The following is a 20,024-nucleotide window of genomic DNA, read 5'->3' as shown; positions in this document are numbered from 1 at the left end:
TTTTTTAATGTATTTTTATACTAATCAGGGTCAGTGATTAGTTACAGTCAGACATGCTGTCACACAGGGTGGGGGTGCGTCTGACTACAACCAATCCCAGACGCGGTGACTGCCGATGGGCAGGGGAAGCAGTGAATATGCATGAGCCTAATGAGTGGCCCCAGAAGTAGAATGAGCAACTCGCATGCTTATTGGGCCCCCCAAGCCTAAAAATAGCGACCTGCAGCCGCACTCCGGACCCAGGCCTGGCAATCGGGTACTTTTGAACCCACGTGGATCTGGACTTTTACAGTCTCTAGTTACTATCAATTTCCCAATGTAACAGTTTGGAAAGTTTTATAAAACTCTGGTGAGCGCAGTCATTAGAGGGGGCAGCAGCAGCTGTGTGGAGGTCTCCGTGCTCCAGGTCTGTTTGGAGAGGGTAAAGTTTAATGTTGTGCATTTGTCTTTTTGATTCAATCACTGGCCTCTTTATTGGCTCGGGCGGCCATCGCTTGTTCCACCTCACAGCTGAACATCTGATCAAGCTCGCAGAAAACTGATTTCCCCACAAGCTGGCTAATGACCGCTCAGAATAAATCGCTGGCCTGTATCACCTCGTGTTCAGTCCAGTGTATTATTCTATATGGAGTTTTAACTGTTTATGTCTTCGTGTGCTTTTATATCGATTGTGACTTTTTAACTGATTTTTTTTGCTTTTTAGAAAACTCTATTCATGCTTTTGGGAATGGGACCAATCTAAATATGGCACTGACCCCATCTGTGGCCTCTACCACACCCAGACACAAGGAGGAAAAGTATACCAATGCCTCTGTCCCTGCCGTAAAGGAAAGTGTCAACGTCTATGTCCAGCCCACAAAGGTAACAACATCACATTTTTTTATGTCATTTTTTTATGCATCTTACCATTAGGTCAGTGGTGAATTTATACTTCGTAAGGGTGTGTGCACTTTTGCAACCAATTCTATTGATCGCTCCAGTGCATTTAAAGTAAAACATTAGGTAACTTTATTAATAGTTTTATTAAAGATCTCCTACAAAAAATCAGACATTTTTAATGAAAACTACTTGAATAGTTGCCCTTTTTTATGTTCCTTTTATTTTACTTGCCACGGGAAATTTTGTAAGACGCGACTGTGGGATCTGACAACATGAGATTTGTTTGTAGTCTGTTACCATGGAGATACACACTGTAGTATAAATTAGTAGGAAATTTGAATCAAGATTATGTGCAGATGTTCCTTTTTTTTCATTAGCCTGCACTGCAGATTCTTTTTCTGGATTGAGTCTAGTCTCTGGAGAAGGGTGTGCAACCCTCTCGCTGCCGCAATGTCCCTCAAACCAGCAGTGGGGTTGCGCGTAGAGCGCAACAAATGGGGTAGGGGATAAATAATTTTCTTCAGCTTAACAGGGGGAGTCCCGGACATGTGGGTCTTAGGCTGCTTATATGTGATCCTCAGGGTTCTGGAACTATTCCGCTAATCAGGTGCAACGAGCACAACTGGATCTCCACAGCTTCTGACTCCATTCCCTTCTTTTCCACAACTGCTCCTCTGCTGACTGCGCTCTGATAGTGGGGAGTATGCTTTTGGGGTTCAGGGTTTTCCCTCAGGATTGCAAATCATTTTGGTGTCGAGACTTCTTTCAGGGTTGGTGGGAAATGCACCAGCAACTGGGCCTATAGGGCCGCCAGTCGCTATGCCCTCTCACGGGCAAAGAACCAGGCTAGTGTTTAAAGCTTGGCCTCCATCTCAGGCGCTCTTTCAGGGACCCCAGTGACGTTCTCCGCCAGACGACCTGGTACTACCCAAGACACAAGTCATGCCACATCACACGACAACAACGCGACTGGTGTCCTCAGGGGTAAACTCGACACAGACTCATACATATATATATATATATATATATATATATAAAATATGTGTGCAAAGGTGGATTTGTTGAGAGCTCATAATGTAACGGATCCGTGCTCGTCGGTGGGTGGCTCGAGCTCTCCACGGACCCGGGGGTCACGTCGCTCTGAAAGGGGGTTGGCGCTACACGCAGGGACTTCAGTGGGGAGTTCCACGGCCGGAGCCGCGGTGGTTTGTAGGGGATTTAAGTTCGTAACGCCACCCACGGGTTGTGGTGAATGGATGGACACCACCGCTGTCGTTGACTCGGCCTCCCGGGGATGGTGTTGCGCAGCTTGGTGTTGACCCCTCTGTGGGTAGGGGAGGGATAGTCCCGGGGGCCCGAGGGAGATACTGAGGCGGGGGAGCAGGTGCGTGCTGGGTGCTAGTGCGGTGCGGCGCGGTGCGCGGCCCGTAGGCACTGGTGTACTCACTATGATACAACACACTGGAGTCTCTGGTAAACCAAACGGGAGGATGAACGGTGCCCGCAGCCGGCTGCAGCTTCTCCCTTAATAGGTTGGTGGTTTCCGCCTTTCTCCTGCACCTCTTTAGTGTAGACGTTATGACTCCTATGCCTAACCAACGGTAGTCCGCTCCCCGGCTTGCTGTGTGTCGGGAGAGCCCTGTTTGCCCGCAGACGCTGGCCCCTTGGATCTCTATGCCTTGGCGGTGGCTTTAATGAGTCCTCAATCAGTTGATTCGACTTAGCCTAGTTGTTTCTGGGCCTCGTACTGGGTCTGAGTACCCCTCCTGGTGCTCCGGTTTCCAATCGGTTCCCCGGTTCAGTACCGGCGGGCCACCGCCCGATCCCGGTCCCTACGGTTCCACCGGCTGTAATCCCAGCTCCTGCAGGCGGCCACCACCGTCTGCCTCCTTGCCAGAGGTGACTGGGGTCCAACCCAGACACCTGGTAGACTCTGGCAGGTCTGGTCACAGGTCTGTCCTTGAACTTGACTACTCCACTCCACTGTCAAAGCTAATCTACTTAGAACTCCTGTTTTTCCCGCCTCCAGGCCTGTGAACTCTTCGGTGGGCGGAGCCAACCACCTGGCTCCGCCCCCTGGTGTGGACATCAAACCTGGAGGGAGGTGACAAGGGTTTTGTAGTTTGGCTGCTGTCACCTTTTTAGGGAGGGTGTGTGTGTGTGGGACTACCTGGGACGACCAGACTAGTCCAGGGCATCACATATATAGGGGGCTATGTGAGGCAATTAAAGTATATAGAAGGCTATGTGGGGGCTCATGCTGTATATATATAGGGGGGCTGTGTGTGGGACTCATAAAGTATGTTGGAGGCTATTTCAGGACTCATAATAAATACAGGAGGTTTTGTGGGGCTTGTAATGCATATAGGAGGCTATGGGTGGCAAATAATTTATACAGATAGCTATGTGGGGCTCATAATGTATATAGGAGATTATTTGGGGCTCATTCTGTGGTTAGGAGGCTACGGGGGGCTCATGCTGTATATAGGAGGCTATGTAGGTATCATACTGTATATCGAAGGCTCATAATATATATATATAGGAGGCTATGTGGAGCTCATACTATGTTTATGACACTACAGGGGGCTCATGCTGTATATATGAGGCTATGTAGGTATCATACTTTATATACGAGGCTATGTGAAGGCTCATAATGTATTTAGGAGGCTATATGGGGTCTCATATCTTTGTGAGTGCTAATCCTGAATGTACGGAGCCTATGTAAGGGGCTCATACTGTATATGGGGGTTACGTGGAGGCTCCTACTGTATATATGGGGTTATGTAGTGGCTCATCATGTATGTAGGGGGCTGTGTGGTAGGTCATACGGTATATACCGGGATGTCCACATACTTAATTCTACTCAATATTAAGTAATACAAATAATATTTCTATATAATAATTATAATTAATATGTTAATATAAATATTGAGCAGAGTTAATTTCAGCCTATTGGTTCAGCCTACCACACCATGGTCTCTCATGTGGCCGCTCTAGAAAATTAATTGCCCACCTCAGCCCTAGATTATTGGTGTCCTGGTTCATGGTATTGAGTGGTTTGGTTTATCAATTCATGAAGGTTATCCCAGAAGGTATTGCCAATTCAGTAGGCTAGTCAGTCTCTTCATGTCCCTTGATCTTGTGTTTATCCCTCTATGGAAGGAGTGACATCCTCTGCTGTCAGTAACAGCAAAGGAGCTGCAGCCACTCCCTTAAAGAACAGTTACATTTTCAGCTGCTTCTTCTGCTTTGTAAGAGCGTCAGATCTATGCACATTTAGCTCATGATTCCCAATTTTTGACAATCTATATACAGTATAAAGAGTATAATATGTCATTAGGGATTGAAAACTGTGTGGTCCTAACTTGTACACCCATTCTTAGAATAAATACTCCCGCACCCAGACGATGCCTTCAGAGAAATAGGCTTTTATCTTGCAATGGGGAGAACTGTCCCTTGACAATAAGCTGATCACAAAGTGTCTCCTCCACTAGGATCCTCGATAGTCAGCTGTAATGTTTGGGTAAATATAACATTAAGTGTTCTTCCATGCAGCACCACTACAGTGTTTCCACATCTGGTCAGCCATTTTAAGGCCAATAGACTCTAGAAAAATGAGAACCACTTTTTAGTATATTTTTTTTTCTTTTTTTTAATTTTTGAATCAAATTTTGGGTTTATCACAGAATCCAATATCTAAATAGACATGTATTTTTAAAGAGTTTTCCGTTCTGGGCCTTCGAAAGGTCCCACAGTTGTATGTACGTATGTATTATTATTTTTTCTATTGACTATTACTTGACAAAAATGTTTTTCTTCTTAAGGTTTCAAAGGAGGAACCTTTCCTCGTCGGATCCAACGAAATCAAATCTGAGGTCTTCAATTCTCTTGGCCCATCTTCCAGCTCCCAGTTGATCAATGGTGGATGTCCCTTGCTCTTCACTCTATTTTTTCAAATCTTTATCTGAAAACGTTGGAGAGTTTCTCATTTTACACTAAAAAAAAAAAAAAAAAGAAAGAAAAAAAAACAAATTTCTGGGAGAAAAACAAAAAACTGTGTCTTCTCTATTTTTTTATGTTAGTTCATGGTAATCTTAAAAGTCCTTCCTTTCATTTATCGTCTTTTGAAATAATAAGGAAACGTCTCTTGGAGCCTCGGACTTGATTTTCAGACGGTTTTTTGGAAGGCCGGGTGGCAGTCCCGTGGAGTCGTCTGGAATATTGGTGTTTGTGCCAGCCGTGCCTGTGGGGGTGAAGTGGAGCATCTAAAAAGCACAAATGTCTATTGAGACTCAGCAGAGCACAAGGACAAGTATTTCGTAGAGCGTAACTTTGGGTGGAATCAAAAACTTTCTTGGATGGAGTTGTTGAGATGATGTTCCTCAAGTGCATCAAAGATTCGGAAATTGCGGTCTACTCTGTTTGCATTATATGGACACTTATTTTCTACATTCTGGATGCGGGCAGGAGTAACGATGTGTAAATATCATGTATGGGTTCATCTCTTAAAGGACAACGCAAGAACAAGTCATACCATGAAGGACATGGCTCTCTTAAGTTGTCATCTTAAGTGCTTGTATTCCTCAACACGCCATGGAACCTTTTCTTGACGGCCGTCTGAGACAATTTCTACAAGATAAGATATAATTTAGCTTTCACAATATATTACAAATTTGCTTCGTCTTAAGTCAACAGAGTTTTATTTTATCATAACCCTCTCCCGCTCCCCGGTACTTTTTTTTTTTTCCTTTAATAACTGAAGATCTCATGAATAAAAAATTTAATTTTCTTTTTTTCCCTTTTTTTTTTTTTGGAAAGTAGCATTAAATTGTACTATACAATCCCGAGTGTCAACGTTGTCTTTAATTTTATGTGGTTATATGTTTTTTATGAGTGTGAAATTTTGGGGATTTTCAAAGTTTTTTGTTTTTTTTTCTCGTCATTACCCCAAACGATGCCCAAGTTTAAAGGGGGCTTTTTTTTACACTCGGAGAAGGTGGTCTTGGTGCTTAATGTAAGTGTTCCCGAATCTTCAAAAATAGGATTAACTGAGTAATGGTGTGGAAGCAGAGGGACCCCCATCTGAAGCTGTTGGGTGAGCAGGTTACAAAACAATCCATTCGAAGATTTGGGTGTTTAAGTTGTCACACCTAACCACCTCTATTTAGATCTTTTAGTAGTCTCCATCTGAAGATAAAAATAGCAACTAAAAGAGGAATAAATATCCTCCAAAAATTAAGCATTACTTACAGCAAAGAAGGGCAGCAGTTGTACATCGCCCAGGCCAAAAACTACTACTCTAGCAGTATGCACTAAGTGGAGGCATCACAGGTGCAGGAGGAGCAAATCACACACACACTTCCAAAACATGGAGGGGGCGATTGCTAAATTGTACAGCTGCTGCCCCTCTTTGCTGTAAGTAATACTGAATTTTTGGAGGATATTTATTCCTCTTTTTGTTGCTATTTTTATATTTAGTGTAGAGACCTAAAAGCATGAGGTTCCCGTGATGAGGGTTGTAGGCTTCGGTATTCTGGCCATAATACCAACTAAAACCTCATATTTTTTGTACAGAATGCGGCCAGGCCCCTTTCTGTTAGGCCTTGCATATTAGAGGTCCTGTCCCTGTATGGTGCACAGATGGAGTACGGCTTGGCAGCCCGCCTGATCTAATAGGCTGCGGGCTTGTGACTGTGCATCTGCATGTGTGAACAGCGCTCTATGCAAGCCATCAGTGTGCAGTTTTACCATCTAGCACTCGCCCCTTCCATGCTTTGGAAGTGTGTGTGTGATTTGCTCCTCCTGCACCTGTGATGCCTCCACCTAGTGGGGACTTAGGCTGCTTTCACACTACGTTTATTTAACATGCGTCCATAACGTTTTTTTAGCGCAAAAACGGATCCTGTTTTTATAAAGAAAAACGCACACAAACGCAAGTCAACATTGCGTTATTTTACTGGATCCGTCAACGGATCCAGCATAATAACGGACCGTTTTACTTGCAGTTACATGCGTTTAAATGCGTTTTTTTGTCCAATTTGAACGGATCCGTTTTTTTCCACAACACCCACAAAGGTATATATACATTGTTCTACTGGTCTCTGGATCACATTTCTTGCTAGCACGCTGAGAGAATGTCTGACATTGTGGATTTCAATATGAATGTGGATATGGATTTTGACCTTTGTCTATTGCGAGCTCGAGCGGTGGAAAAGGAGCGAATCAGAAGATGGGTACAGAGACGTCGGCGCTATTGGCTGCATCCACTGAATTCACGTCGTCCGACACGAGGTGCATTCTCTTCTTTGTACCCAGATCTCTGCAACCACCCAGACAAGTTTATGGACTACTTCCGCATGTCCAAGCCTACTTTTGATGAACTGTTGCAACGCGTGCAAAGTTTAATTACAAAACAGGACACCAAATTACGAAGGGCAATTTCTGCAGAGCAGCGTCTTATGTTGACTTTAAGGTATGGCATTTCTATATTATTGCGTGTCGTGTTATGTATTGTTTAACATCACATAAGTTTTGTTTCCATATTTGTTCTAATAGATTGAGAGCTGTGTTGTTGTTTTTTAACCCCTTAACGACCCATGACGTACTGGGTACGTCATGGATCGTGTGCCGTTAATCCCCGCCCCCTGCCGTTGGCAGGCGGTGGCTATCCACGCACATATCAGCTGTTTTACAACAGCTGACATGTGTGCCTGCTAGCCGCGGGTGGAATCGCTTCCACCCGCGGCCATTAACCCCTTACATTTCGCTGCCAAAATCTGGCAGCGATATGTATATGCGCGCCGCCATAACAGTTACGTACCCCGCCCCCACCGTAAGTCACGTGACATGATCGCGTGACTTTTGGTGGTTGCCATGGTAGCACAGGGTCTTGTGATGACGCCTGTAGCTAACATGACTCACTTCCTTTCAATGCCGGAATACAGCCGGCATTGAAAGTAAAGCACCAAATCTGCAGTTCTCAGCTCTGTAGCTGTGATCTGCCGATAGTGCAGAGCGATTGGATTGCTGATCGCTATAGCACCCTAGGGGGACTAGTAAAATAAAAAAAAAAATTTTAAAAATTAAAAAACACTTTTTTTGGACAAGCTTGTGATTTTTTTAACCCCTTAGATACAAGTAAACCTATACATGTTTGGTGTCTACAAACTCGCACTGACCTCAGGCATCACATAGATACATCATTTTTACCATATAGTGAACACAGTGAATAAAATATCCCAAAGACTATTGTACGACCCCTTTTTTGTTTGCAATTTTTCCGCACTTGGAATTTTTTGGCTGTTTTACAGTACACTTTTATTTTCTTTTTAAAAGTACAACTGGTCCTGCAAAATCCAAGCCCTCATATGGCAAGATTGATGGAAAAATAAAAAAGTTACGGCTATCGGAAGAAGGGGAGCAAAAAACATAAACGCAAAAACGGAAAGTGCCCGGGGGCTGAAGGGGTTAACTGTGACCTGCCCTTTTTTTTTTCTGTGTGGTTGGATTTATTTATTTATGTATTTATTTTTCCTTGTTTAACACAGATTCTTAGCAACCGGAGAAAGTTTATCTTCACTACACTTCCAGTTTAGAGTGGGGATATCAGCGGCATCTGGAATTGTGAAGGAGACCTGTCATGCTTTGTGGGAAGTGCTACAGCCCGAATTCATCCCCTATCCAACCACGGAGCAATGGCTGTCAATCTCTGAGAAGTTTATGGAAGTCTGTCAATTTCCGAACTGTCTTGGTGCGGTTGATGGCAAACATATCAGGATTTTAAAACCATCGGGTAGTGGGTCCCAATTTTATAACTATAAAAAATATTTTTCCGTAGTATTAATGGCAATAGTCGATGCCCAATATCAATTTGTTGCTGTGGACATTGGAGCATACGGCCGCTCCAGGTCTTCAAGCAGTCTGCAATGGGCCGCCGTTTATACAGTAATGATTTCAATTTTCCACCACCCAGACCCCTTCCGGACACATCTGAACCACCACTGCCGTTCGTATTGGTTGGCGATGAAGCATTTCAAATGTGTGGAAATCTTCTGAAACCATACTCCAGCCGTGGCCTCAATCAAGCCAAAAGGATTTTCAATTACCGGCTAACGAGGGCACGAAGGATGGTGGAACGCGCATTTGGTAGAATGACTGGAAAGTGACGCATTCTGACAACAGCCATTCAACTAAAAACAGATACGGTGGATGATGTTGGTAAAGCGTGCGTAGTTCTCCACAACTACGTAATAAGTAAAGAAAGGCTTGTTATGGACCCTGCTGATGTTGAACTCACTCTTGACGATTATGACAATGTTGGCCTTCGTACAACGGCCGCTGTATGCGCAATGAGGGATCATTTTGCAACTTACTTTATGTCTGATGCCGGTCGAGTGGCATGGCAGGATGAATATGTGTGGTCTGGTCTTACTCCCTCCATCCTTGCTGTAACTCATGTTTGCTATATTATTTTATGTTGTAAACACTTTAGAAAATTTGGTTTGTTTGCCTTCATTTAAGGCCCCGTCACACTAAGCAACATCGCTAGCAACATCGCTGCTAACGAACAACTTTTGTGACGTTGCTAGCGATGTTGCTGTGTGTGACATCCAGCAACAACCTGGCCCCTGCTGTGAGGTCGTTGGTTGTTGCTGAATGTCCTGGGCCATTTTTTAGTTGTTGCTGTCCCGCTGTGAAGCACAGATCGCTGTGTGTGACAGCGAGACAGCAACAACTAAATGTGCAGGCAGCAGGAGCCGGCTTCTGCGGAGGCTGGTAACCACAGTAAACATCGGGTAACCAAGAAGCCCTGTCCTTGGTTACCCGATATTTACCGTTGTTACCAGCCTCCGCCGCTCTCACTGTCAGTGCCGGCTCCTGCTCTGTGCACATGTAGCTGCAGGACACATCGGGTTAATTAACCCGATGTGTGCTGTAACTAGGAGAGCAAGGAGCCAGCGCTAAGCATTGTGCGCTGCTCCCTGCTCTGTGCACATGTAGCTGCAGGACACATCGGGTTAATTAACCTGATGTGTGCTGTAGCTAGGAGAGCAGGGAGCCAGCGCTAAGCATTGTGCGCTGCTCCCTGCTCTGTGCACATGTAGCTGCAGTACACATCGGGTAATTAACCCGATGTGTGCTGTAACTAGGAGAGCAGGGAGCCAGCGCTCAGTGTGCGCTGCTCCCTGCTCTCTGCACGTGTAGCTGCGTGCGCTGGTAACCAAGGTAAATATCGGGTTGGTTACCCGATATTTACCTTAGTTACCAAGCGCAGCATCTTCCACGCGGCGCTGGGGGCTGGTCACTGGTTGCTGGTGAGCTCACCAGCAACTCGTGTAGCCACGCTCCAGCGATCCCTGCCAGGTCAGGTTGCTGGTGGGATCGCTGGAGCGTCGCAGTGTGACATCTCACCAGCAACCTCCTTGCAACTTACCAGCGATCCCTATCGTTGTTGGGATCGCTGGTAAGTTGCTTAAGGTCCAGTCACACTAAGCAACTTACCAGCGATCCCAACAACGATAGGGATCGCTGGTAAGTTGCTAGGAGGTTGCTGGTGAGATGTCACACTGCGACGCTCCAGCGATCCCACCAGCAACCTGACCTGGCAGGGATCGCTGGAGCGTGGCTACACGAGTTGCTGGTGAGCTCACCAGCAACCAGTGACCAGCCCCCAGTCTCCTAGTTACAGCACACATCAGGTTAATTAACCCGATGTGTGCTGCAGCTAAATGTGCACAGAGCAGGGAGCAGCGCACAATGCTTAGCGCTGGCTCCTTGCTAGTTACAGCACACATCGGGTTAATTACATGATGTGTGCTGCAGCTACATGTGCACAGAGCAGGGAGCAGCACACAATGCTTAGCGCTGGCTCCCTGCTCTCCTAGTTACAGCACACATCGGGTTAATTACCTGATGTGTGCTGCAGCTAAATGTGCACAGAGCAGGGAGCAGCGCACAATGCTTAGCGCTGGCTCCTTGCTCTCCTAGTTACAGCACACATCGGGTTAATTACCTGATGTGTGCTGCAGCTAAATGTGCACAGAGCAGGAGCCGGCACTGACAGTGAGAGCGGAGGAGGCTGGTAACAAAGGTAAATATCGGGTAACCAAGGACAGGGCTTCTTGGTTACCCGATGTTTACATTGGTTACCAGCCTCCGCAGAAGCCGGCTCCTGCTGCCTGCACATTTAGTTGTTGCTGTCTCGCTGTCACACACAGCGATCTGTGCTTCACAGCAGGACACCAACAACTAAAAAATGGCCCAGGACATTCAGCAACAACCAACGACCTCACAGCAGGGGCCAGGTTGTTGCTGGATGTCACACACAGCAACATCGCTAGCAACGTCACAAAAGTTGTTCGTTACCAGCGATGTTGCTAGCGATGTTGCTTAGTGTGACGGGGCCTTTAGTGTGACTGGACCTTTACATGGCCCCTCACAATTTTTTACTGTTTGATTTATTTTACCTAAATAAATACACCTTTTCATTTTATCTGCATCGTTTGGATTGCTTTGTTTAGTAGGGTGGACAAGTAGGGAACTGTGAATTTCTTATCTTGAGTTAACATTTGTAGAAGCACTGTTTGCTAAAACCTCAGTGTGCCTTGAGGAAATTCTCAATGTCTTATAATCTATTGTGGTTCTTGATAGATATTTGCTAAGTATATACACAGAATTAGGGGTGCTTCACACACAGCGAGCTCGCTGCCGAGATCGCTGCTGAGTCACGCTTTTTGTGACGCAGCAGTGACATCATTAGCGATCTCGCTGTGTGTGACAATGAGCAGCGATCTGGCCCCTGCTGCGAGATCGCTGCTCGTTACACACAGCCCTGGTTCATTTTCTTCAAAGGCGCTCTCCCGCTGTGACACACAGATCGCTGTGTGTGACAGCGAGAGAGCGACAAAATGAAGCGAGCAGGAGCCGGCATCTGACAGCTGAGGTAAGCTGTATCCAAGATAAACATCGGGTAACCAAGGTGGTTACCAGCCTCCACAGCTCTCACGCTGCCTGTGCTGCCGGCTCCGGCTCTCTGCACATGTAGCTGCTGTACACATCGGGTTAATTAACCTGATGTGTACTGTAGCTAGGAGAGCAAAGCTAAGCGGTGTGCGCTGGTAACTAATGTAAACATCGGGTAACCATACCCGATGTTTACCTTAGTTACCAGTGTCCGCAGCTTCCAGACGCCGGCTCCGTGCAAGCGCAGCGTCGCTTGCACGTGTGCTGCTGGCTGGGGGCTGGTCACTGGTCGCTGGTGAGATCTGCCTGTTTGACAGCTCACCAGCGACCATGTAGCGATGCAGCAGCGATCCTGACCAGGTCAGATCGCTGGTCGGATCGCTGATGCATCGCTAAAGTGTGAAGGTACCCTTACTCTTCTTTCCCAAAAAAGGTAGCCATGGCAGGTTTTTGGGTGGGGATGGTGCAAAGCCATAACAAAGAAAATAACACATGGGGAAAGGCGTGTTGATGGCTGCCTCCAGCTCTTTATGGCTCAAAACCACGGCGGTACTCCAGCTGCTTAACACTAGAACTACTGAGGTAGTCATTTTGACTACTTCGCACTATGTATTCAAGTAGTCAAAAAAAGTCAGTAGTTCTAGTGTTAAGCCTAGGTCACATGTAGCGACGTAGCAGCGATCACAATGACGATATGACCTTATCAGGATCGCTGCTGCGTCATTACATGGTCGCTGTTGAGCTGTCAAACAGGCAGATATCACCAGTGACCAACCCCCAGCCAGCAGCGACGCGTGGAAGCGATGCTGCGCTTGGTAACTAAGGTAAATATCAGGTAACCAAGCACCTGGTTACCCGATATTTAACTTGGTTACCAGCGTCCACCGCTCTCATGCTGCCAGTGCCGGCTCCCTGCTCCCTGCACACGTAGCCGGAGTACAGATCGGGTAAATAAGCACAGCGGTTTGTTTATTAACCCAATGTGTAGTCTGGCTACGAGTGCAGGTAGCCAGCGCTAAGCGGTGTGCTCTGGTAACCAAGTTAAATATCAGCTAACCACGCGCTTGGTTACCCGATATTTACCCAAGTTACCAAGCGCAGCATCGCTTCCACGAGTCGCTGCTGGCTGGGGGCTGGTCACTGGTGAGATCTGCCTGATTGACAGCTCACCAGCGACCATGTAGCAACGCACCAGCGATCCTGACCAGGTCATATTGCTGTTAGGATCGCTGGAGCATCGATAAAGTGTGACGGTACCCTAGCCACATTAGCGTATGGCATCCGATGAGAGAGCAACGGATGCGTTATGCTAATGCCCCCCGCCTCAGGCTCTGCGTTTTACCATTCAATCGCAATCGCACATAGCTGTTACATGCTACAATGTAACTTACTATGCCGGATGTGCGTCACTTAAGACGTGACCCCGCCGACACATCGCAAGATATATTGTAGCGTGTAAAGCGGCCTTAAAACACAAATCATCCAAACAAAAATCAAGACAGACATACAGACACATACATTGAATCCTCCCAATTTTCAATTCAAGGAGTGTGTTACTTCCTATGAGATACTAAATTTTTTAGTGACGTAAACACGTCAAGGCAGAGTTCCTTTTATACTCAGAAACAGAATCGCACAAAAACACTCAAAAGTATCATCCAACAGAAACACATACAATGTAGCTTGACACACACACACACACACTATGTAGCTGCATACACACACACACACTATGTAGCTGCATACACACACACACACATTATGTAGCTGCATACATACACACACTATGTAGCTGCATACACACACACACTATGTAGCTGCATACACACACACACACACACACTATGTAGCTGCATACACACACACACACACACACTATGTAGCTGCATACACACACACACACACACTATGTAGCTGCATACATACACACACACACACACACTATGTAGCTGCATACACACACACACACACACACACACTATGTAGCTGCATACACACACACACACACACACACACACACACTATGTAGCTGCATACACACACACACACACACACACACACACACACTATGTAGCTGCATACACAGACACGTAACCTATTGGAAAGGGAAATACACTACGTTAATTTCTACCATCATAAAAAAAAAACAATTTTGTATGGTACAACAAACAATATTTTATTAAACCGATTTTCAAATTTTATAGGCTTGTGAAACGGTGGTGCCGGGCAGAGGTGGAACTACTTTCACTTGTTGGTGTAGTCGTCGGACTCATTCCCATTGTTTCATTTGCCGGACTGACCTCTCTGGGTATAGGGGTGTGTAGGGTCTGGTCATGTGCAGTGGGAGTGGATGACACAGGGGAAGGGGTAGGAATTATATTTCTGATTTCGGAGAGGAAATTTTGGGCTAAATCAGGATGTTGCGTGGAAGGTGGTTGTGTGCAAATGTGGGGAGGTAAAGATGGAAGGAGAGGCACAAGTAGGGGCAGGGGAAGGAACACATGTAGGATGAAGGGTTACAGATGGTGATGGCAGTTGGGATAATCCTGGGTACTGTTGGGATGTGGCAGGGTATGGTTGAGATTGGGGATGGATTGGTTGGCTGGAAAGTCGGAAATTTTGGGCGGGGGGCTGGTAACGTTGGGAGGGTGGAGGATAAGGTGGGTCAGGAGCCTGGTAAGGTTAGGCTGGTGGCTGATAACGTTGGGAGGGTGGTGGATAAGGTGGGGCAAGGGTCTGGTAAGGTGCGGCAGGTGCCTGGAAAGGTTGGGAGGGAGGATGCCGATTAATTTCCTGCGCTAGAGATTGCTGACAGGCATGCATAATATTCAATTGGCTATCACTAGGTAAGCTTTCCATATGCCGTAGTACAGTCAAGAAGAACAAATGGTTGACTGATTTGTTAGCATCTGACTCAAGTTTTCCAAAACGATCATTGATCTCTCTGAAGCTTCTTTGTACTTCAGCAAACCCCGCTGTCATTTTTTCATTTAGTAACTTCAGATAATCTCGGAAAACTGAGTCCATGGGCGAAAACTCAGGCATAAAGCTCCCATCTATAGTCCTCTGGCGTTGACGAACTGACACGAAACCTGGTCTACCAGTTTGAGCAGCGCCAGAGGCCTGTGATAGGGGAAAGTTCACGCTAGGACCTGCCAATTGACTATCTTCAGCCTGACAGTAATCTCCAGCGGGGACGTGTGGTTGGGAGGATTGGGAGGATGAGGGGTTACCAGAGAGGTCAGAGTTGGGCACGTCTTCAGATGGGCGGCTGGCGGTTGCTTCAGGGACCGCTACAAGAGGGAGTTCACGAGATGGATGAGATGTACGTCCAGTGGTGCTGTGGGGTGTTAAAAACAAAAAAAATTATTACATGATTTTGAATGCATTGACCTGTTTGAGAAAAAAAACTAGTTACATAAGGCAACACTTTTTGTAATCCTAATTTTTCAGCTTACCTGCGGGACGCCAGCGATGGTCTTAAAAAACTTAGAGAATTGTAATATTTGTACCGATTACGGCACCCGGCAGAACCACTGGGAGCCCTCATTTCGTCATTGAAGTCCCTCTTGTAGCGATCCCGAATAGACTGCCACAGTGTCATCACTTTCTCGCCTGCAAAACAAAAGAGAAAAATTTATAAATTTCACAAACCAATGCGAACACAAGCCCTATTAAAAAAAAATTATTGACATTTACACATTTTAAAAGTGGAATACTTACGAAGCAAATACTGCGTCTTTTCATCCAGGTCCTCCCATGCATTGATCAGAGATCCGGTAACCTCATCCCACAATCGGCGGGTGACTATTGCATCCCAGTGGTGGCGGTGGGCTGTGTTCCACAAGGCAGGACGTGCCTCGACTTCGCAAATCAGCAGGTCCCCATCTATAAAAGCGTCAACTTCTTGGTCATCTCCTTGGGGCCTGCTGCTGCGTCCTGAAACCTGAAATCGCCCACAAAAAAAAAAAAATATTTGTACAAATGAACACAAGTACTCATACAATTCAGATGTAATGCAAAAGGAGCCTTTCCTTTCCAAAACAATAAAAAATTACTTACACCGCCCATGCCGCCACGGCGCCTACACACACGACTGTGGGATGAGGTTCCTGGACCTGTACGACGGGCTGCAGCATCTGGTCCCTGAAAAAACATTTCTATTAGTTTTGAGATAATGAGTCCTGTAGGATACTGTTTGATGAACGCTGATCAACTTACAGCGGAAGAGTCCTCGACCGGCATCGGTCCACTCTCAACATCCTCAACCCGTTCCACTGCCATCGGAACCTGTAAGAGAAGACATATCATAATTAATGATCCTGGAAAATATTACTCTCGGATGCTGTACCAATTTGTCATTCAAAGTTTACGTACATTAATTGACGGGGATGAGGGCTCACTCGGCAGGGATGTGGGGGCTCCGGCACCACCTCTCGGTGACATATTGCAGCTGTAAATGTAAAAACACATGACATTACAACTCCAGGGTGCTTGAAAAACTGGTAGATATTGGGGCAACAATGTTAACACTCACAGATTTGAAGGAGGTCACAGATGGCGGTCACAGCGTCACCAACGTGTCCGGTTTGTGCTACTGCCTGGTCTGTCGGTGGCCTTGGGAGGTCCCAGCAGCTGTAAATGCAAAAACACATGACATTACAACTCCTGGGTGAACAAACAAGAAAAAGAAAAAAAAGAGTACTATATTATGGAATCACCACACCGTAAATAGGTCATGTCAAAAATCTTTAAATACATATTGAAAATCTACACAAGTCAGAAAATAGTGTCTGTTGGCCCCCGTCAGATGAAAACCATGATTAACAAATAGTATTGCCATATATAAGATTTATCACACCAAAAAATATATACAGGTTGAAGTCACAGCGGAGTCCACAAAAGATAGGACCAAAAAATGCAGGCTCATAATTATCAATACTATGTGGAAAATTGCAAGATGTGGTTTGCTGCAAGTCTGTATTGTGACTGCAAATAATGGAGAGTTTTAGGAAAGATCAGAGCCAAAGATCCGCTCACGTGGAACCTAAAATGCTGCAGCCGCAGCACACACATTAAACCCCGTCACAGAATGCACTCACATATTTTAAGGGGGGTCAAGACTGCAAGACTGGCTGGTCTGTGGGGGTCTTGGCTGGTCACAGCAGCTATAAATGTATGATAAAATATTGTACAGCATTGAACAAAAACATGCAAGCCGGGCATAAAAGCACAATCTGGCTATACTTACATCAAGGTGCAAGCTCTGTGGTCTGTGGCTATGGTGAGACAATGGCTGGTCAAGGGAACTATATGCATTGAGATAACATTGTTTGCTTCTTTCTGGGCATGCTCAGTACAAAAGCAGGATCCTGTTACAACGCAACTCAACGCATTCTGCTAGGCAGGATCCAGCGCTCATTGAAATGCATTGCAGCTCGCGGCGCAATGTGAAGGATCCTGTGAGATGCGTTATTTTGACAAAGGTAAAAAACGCTACAAGTAGCGTTTTTGCAACATGTAAGGCTGGTTTCACACTACGTTTATTTAACATCCGTCCATAACGTTTTTTTGCTGCAAAAGCGGATCCTGCTTTTACAGCAAAAAACGCATGCAAACGCATGTGTTATTTTGCAGGATCCTGCACTGGATGTTTAGGGGCGGGCATTGGAGTCATGTGATCGGGAGTGAGGGGAACTGAACGTGATAGACTGGGAGCCGGCATCTAACAGCTGCGAGGCTGTAACCAAGGTAAACATCGGGTATTTACTTTGGTTACAAGCGTCTGCAGCTGCTAGGAGCCGGGCTCCCTGCACACGTAACCAACGTAAACATCGGGTAACTAAGAGAAGTGGTTACCCGATGTTTACCTTGGTTACGAGTGTCCGCAGCTCTCAGGTGGGAGAGAGAGAGAGGAGAGGGAGGGGGAGAGAGACTGATCACGCGAGGCTGGCTTCTGGGCATGCTCAGTAGAGCAAGCAGGATCCTGTCTATCAGCATGCCAGCGTTCACATGCGTGCTGTTTAGTCAGGATCCAGCAATTTGCAGAAATTCGACGCAGCTCAAAAACGCTACAAGTAGCGTTTTTGAAAGATTTTCATTGAAATGAAAACGCATTTGCACTGGATCCGTTTCTGCGTTAAAAAAACGTTATGGACGGATGTTAAATAAACGTAGTGTGAAAGCAGCCTTAAAATAACGCAAAAGTACGGATCCTGTGTCTAACGCATGCGAACGCAGGTGGACGCGTTTTTGAAACATGTAAGGCTGGTTTCACACTACGTCTTTTTAACATGCGTCATGAATGTTTTTTTAACGCAGAAACGGATCCAGTGCAAATGCGTTTTCATTTCAATGCATTTGCAATGGACTCGCGTTCACCTGCGTTTGCGTGCGTTATAGTGAGGATCCAGCGACTTGCAGTTTTTTAACATCTTTCAAAAACGCTACTTGTAGCGTTTTTGAGCTGCGTCCAACTTCTGCAAATCGCTGGATCCTGACTAAACAGCACGGAAACGCATGTGAACGCTGGCGTGCTGATAGACAGGATCCTGCTTGCTCTACTGAGCATGCCCAGAACCAGTCTCGCGTGATCAGTCCCTCTCTCTCCTACCTCTCTGTCTCTCCCCCTCCCTCTCCTCCACCTGAGAGCTGCGGACACTCGTAACCAAGGTAAACATCGGGTAACCACTTATCTTAGTTACCCGATGTTTACCTTTGTTACGTGTGCAGGGAGCCCGGCTCCTAGCAGCTGCGGACACTCGTAACCAAGGTAAATATCGGGTAACCACTTATCTTAGTTACCCGATGTTTACCTTTGTTACGTGTGCAGGGAGCCCGGCTCCTAGCAGCTGCGGACACTCGTAACCAAGGTAAATATCGGGTAACCACTTATCTTAGTTACCCGATGTTTACCTTTGTTACGTGTGCAGGGAGCCCGGCTCCTAGCAGCTGCAGACGCTCGTAACGAAAGTAAATATCGGGTATCCAAGCAAGTATACCTGATGTTTACCTTGGTTACGAACCTCCGCAGTTGTAAGAAGCCGGCTCCCAGTCTGGAACGTTTAGTTCCCATCACTCCCGATCACATGACTCCAATGCCCGCCCCTAAACATCCAGTGACAGGATCCTGCAAAGTAACACATGCGTTTGCATACGTTTTTTGCTGTAAAAGCAGGATCCGCTTTTGCAGCAAAAAAACGTTCAGGACGCATGTTAAAAAGACGTAGTGTGAAAGCAGCCTTAGCCGGTAAACCAAGGAGAAGATTTATTTATAAGAGCTAACAAACATAAGCGGCAGAGCAGCGGGAGAGGGAGCAGGCGGGAAGAACAAGCCAAGATACAACAGTGTATAATTTAACTGAAGCGAACAGCCAGGTCGCCACAAGTAGCACAGCATACAACACTAGATCAATAGCACTGCAGCCATATGCACGTATTCAGCATTAACCAACTCTGCTCTGTCCATTATCCGAGCTGGTCTCCTCTAAAGGGACCGTGATTATGGAGGCCTAATATGGGTCCCTAACCGCCGCACCCGGGAACTCAGTCACGGCTCTGTCCGCAGGACCGGTCCGCTCTGGGGCTTGTAGGTACGGAGATGCACACGTCACTACGGGGGGACTAATGCAGGACTTCTCTTCCACAGTTCCCCGGACAGCTGGGCTCATCAGGCGAGGACTTCTGGCAGGCCGGATGCCGTCTCTGCTATCTGCATACTTCTGTGTCTCTTCTGAACCAGCTACTTCCTGCTTCTCTTTCCACTTTCTCAGGGCAGACCACACATGCCCACAGAAGCAGGGGAGATCCAGGACATTCCATTGTGCTCTGCAGGGGAGCCACAGTGCAACATAGTCTTAAAGCCAAAGTGACACAACATCCTTAGTAGGGACTGCAAAACCCTACACATCCACAAAAAGACATTACTTGAAGCACATAGACCCTGATATCACATCTGTAAAAGGGCCCCTTATGTACAGTGCTGGCCAAAAGTATTGGCACCCCTGCAATTCTGCCAGATAATACTCAGTTTCTTCTTGAAAATGATTGCAATCACAAATTCTTTGGTATTATTATCTTCTTTTTTTTTGCTTGCAATGAAAAAAACACAAAAGAGAATGAAACAAAAATCAAATCATTGATCATTTCACACAAAACTCCAAAAATGGGCCAGACAAAAGTAC

The 20,024-nt window shown here is 46.2% G+C and overlaps 2 protein-coding genes across 4 annotated transcripts in view; one reads left to right on the top strand and one right to left on the bottom strand.

The window, feature by feature from the left end:
* Nucleotides 1-5,707, top strand: part of GFRA4 (GDNF family receptor alpha 4) — a 617,177-nt gene extending 611,470 nt beyond the window's left edge. Inside the window, exons 8-9 of the mRNA XM_075346410.1 lie at nucleotides 704-861; nucleotides 4,704-5,707. Coding sequence (XP_075202525.1) covers nucleotides 704-861; nucleotides 4,704-4,847 — 302 coding nt within the window. The 3' untranslated portion in view covers nucleotides 4,848-5,707. The remainder of the gene's footprint in view (nucleotides 1-703; nucleotides 862-4,703) is intronic.
* Nucleotides 5,708-14,030: 8,323 nt separating this feature from the next.
* Nucleotides 14,031-19,562, bottom strand: LOC142274955 (uncharacterized). 3 transcript variants are annotated; one of them, XM_075332580.1, is made up of 10 exons: nucleotides 19,379-19,562; nucleotides 17,093-17,120; nucleotides 16,944-17,009; nucleotides 16,379-16,476; nucleotides 16,219-16,294; nucleotides 16,063-16,131; nucleotides 15,904-15,987; nucleotides 15,565-15,787; nucleotides 15,300-15,456; nucleotides 14,031-15,181 (listed from the first exon to the last, which is right to left on the bottom strand). In XM_075332580.1, the coding sequence occupies exons 5-10, from the start codon at nucleotides 16,285-16,287 to the stop codon at nucleotides 14,524-14,526; spliced, it is 1,260 nt and encodes a 419-aa protein (XP_075188695.1). In that variant the 5' UTR covers nucleotides 16,288-16,294; nucleotides 16,379-16,476; nucleotides 16,944-17,009; nucleotides 17,093-17,120; nucleotides 19,379-19,562; the 3' UTR covers nucleotides 14,031-14,523. The 3 variants fall into 3 exon arrangements, with proteins under 3 accessions (XP_075188695.1, XP_075188696.1, XP_075188687.1); XM_075332581.1 differs by lacking the exon at nucleotides 16,944-17,009; XM_075332572.1 differs by lacking the exons at nucleotides 16,944-17,009; nucleotides 17,093-17,120.
* Nucleotides 19,563-20,024: the final 462 nt, after the last annotated feature.

Source organism: Anomaloglossus baeobatrachus, chromosome 1, assembly GCF_048569485.1.
Source record: "Anomaloglossus baeobatrachus isolate aAnoBae1 chromosome 1, aAnoBae1.hap1, whole genome shotgun sequence".
Taxonomy (NCBI): Eukaryota; Metazoa; Chordata; class Amphibia; order Anura; family Aromobatidae; genus Anomaloglossus; species Anomaloglossus baeobatrachus.
The sequence above is the reverse complement of the archived record's forward strand: the minus strand, read 5'-3'. Positions and strand labels throughout refer to the sequence as shown.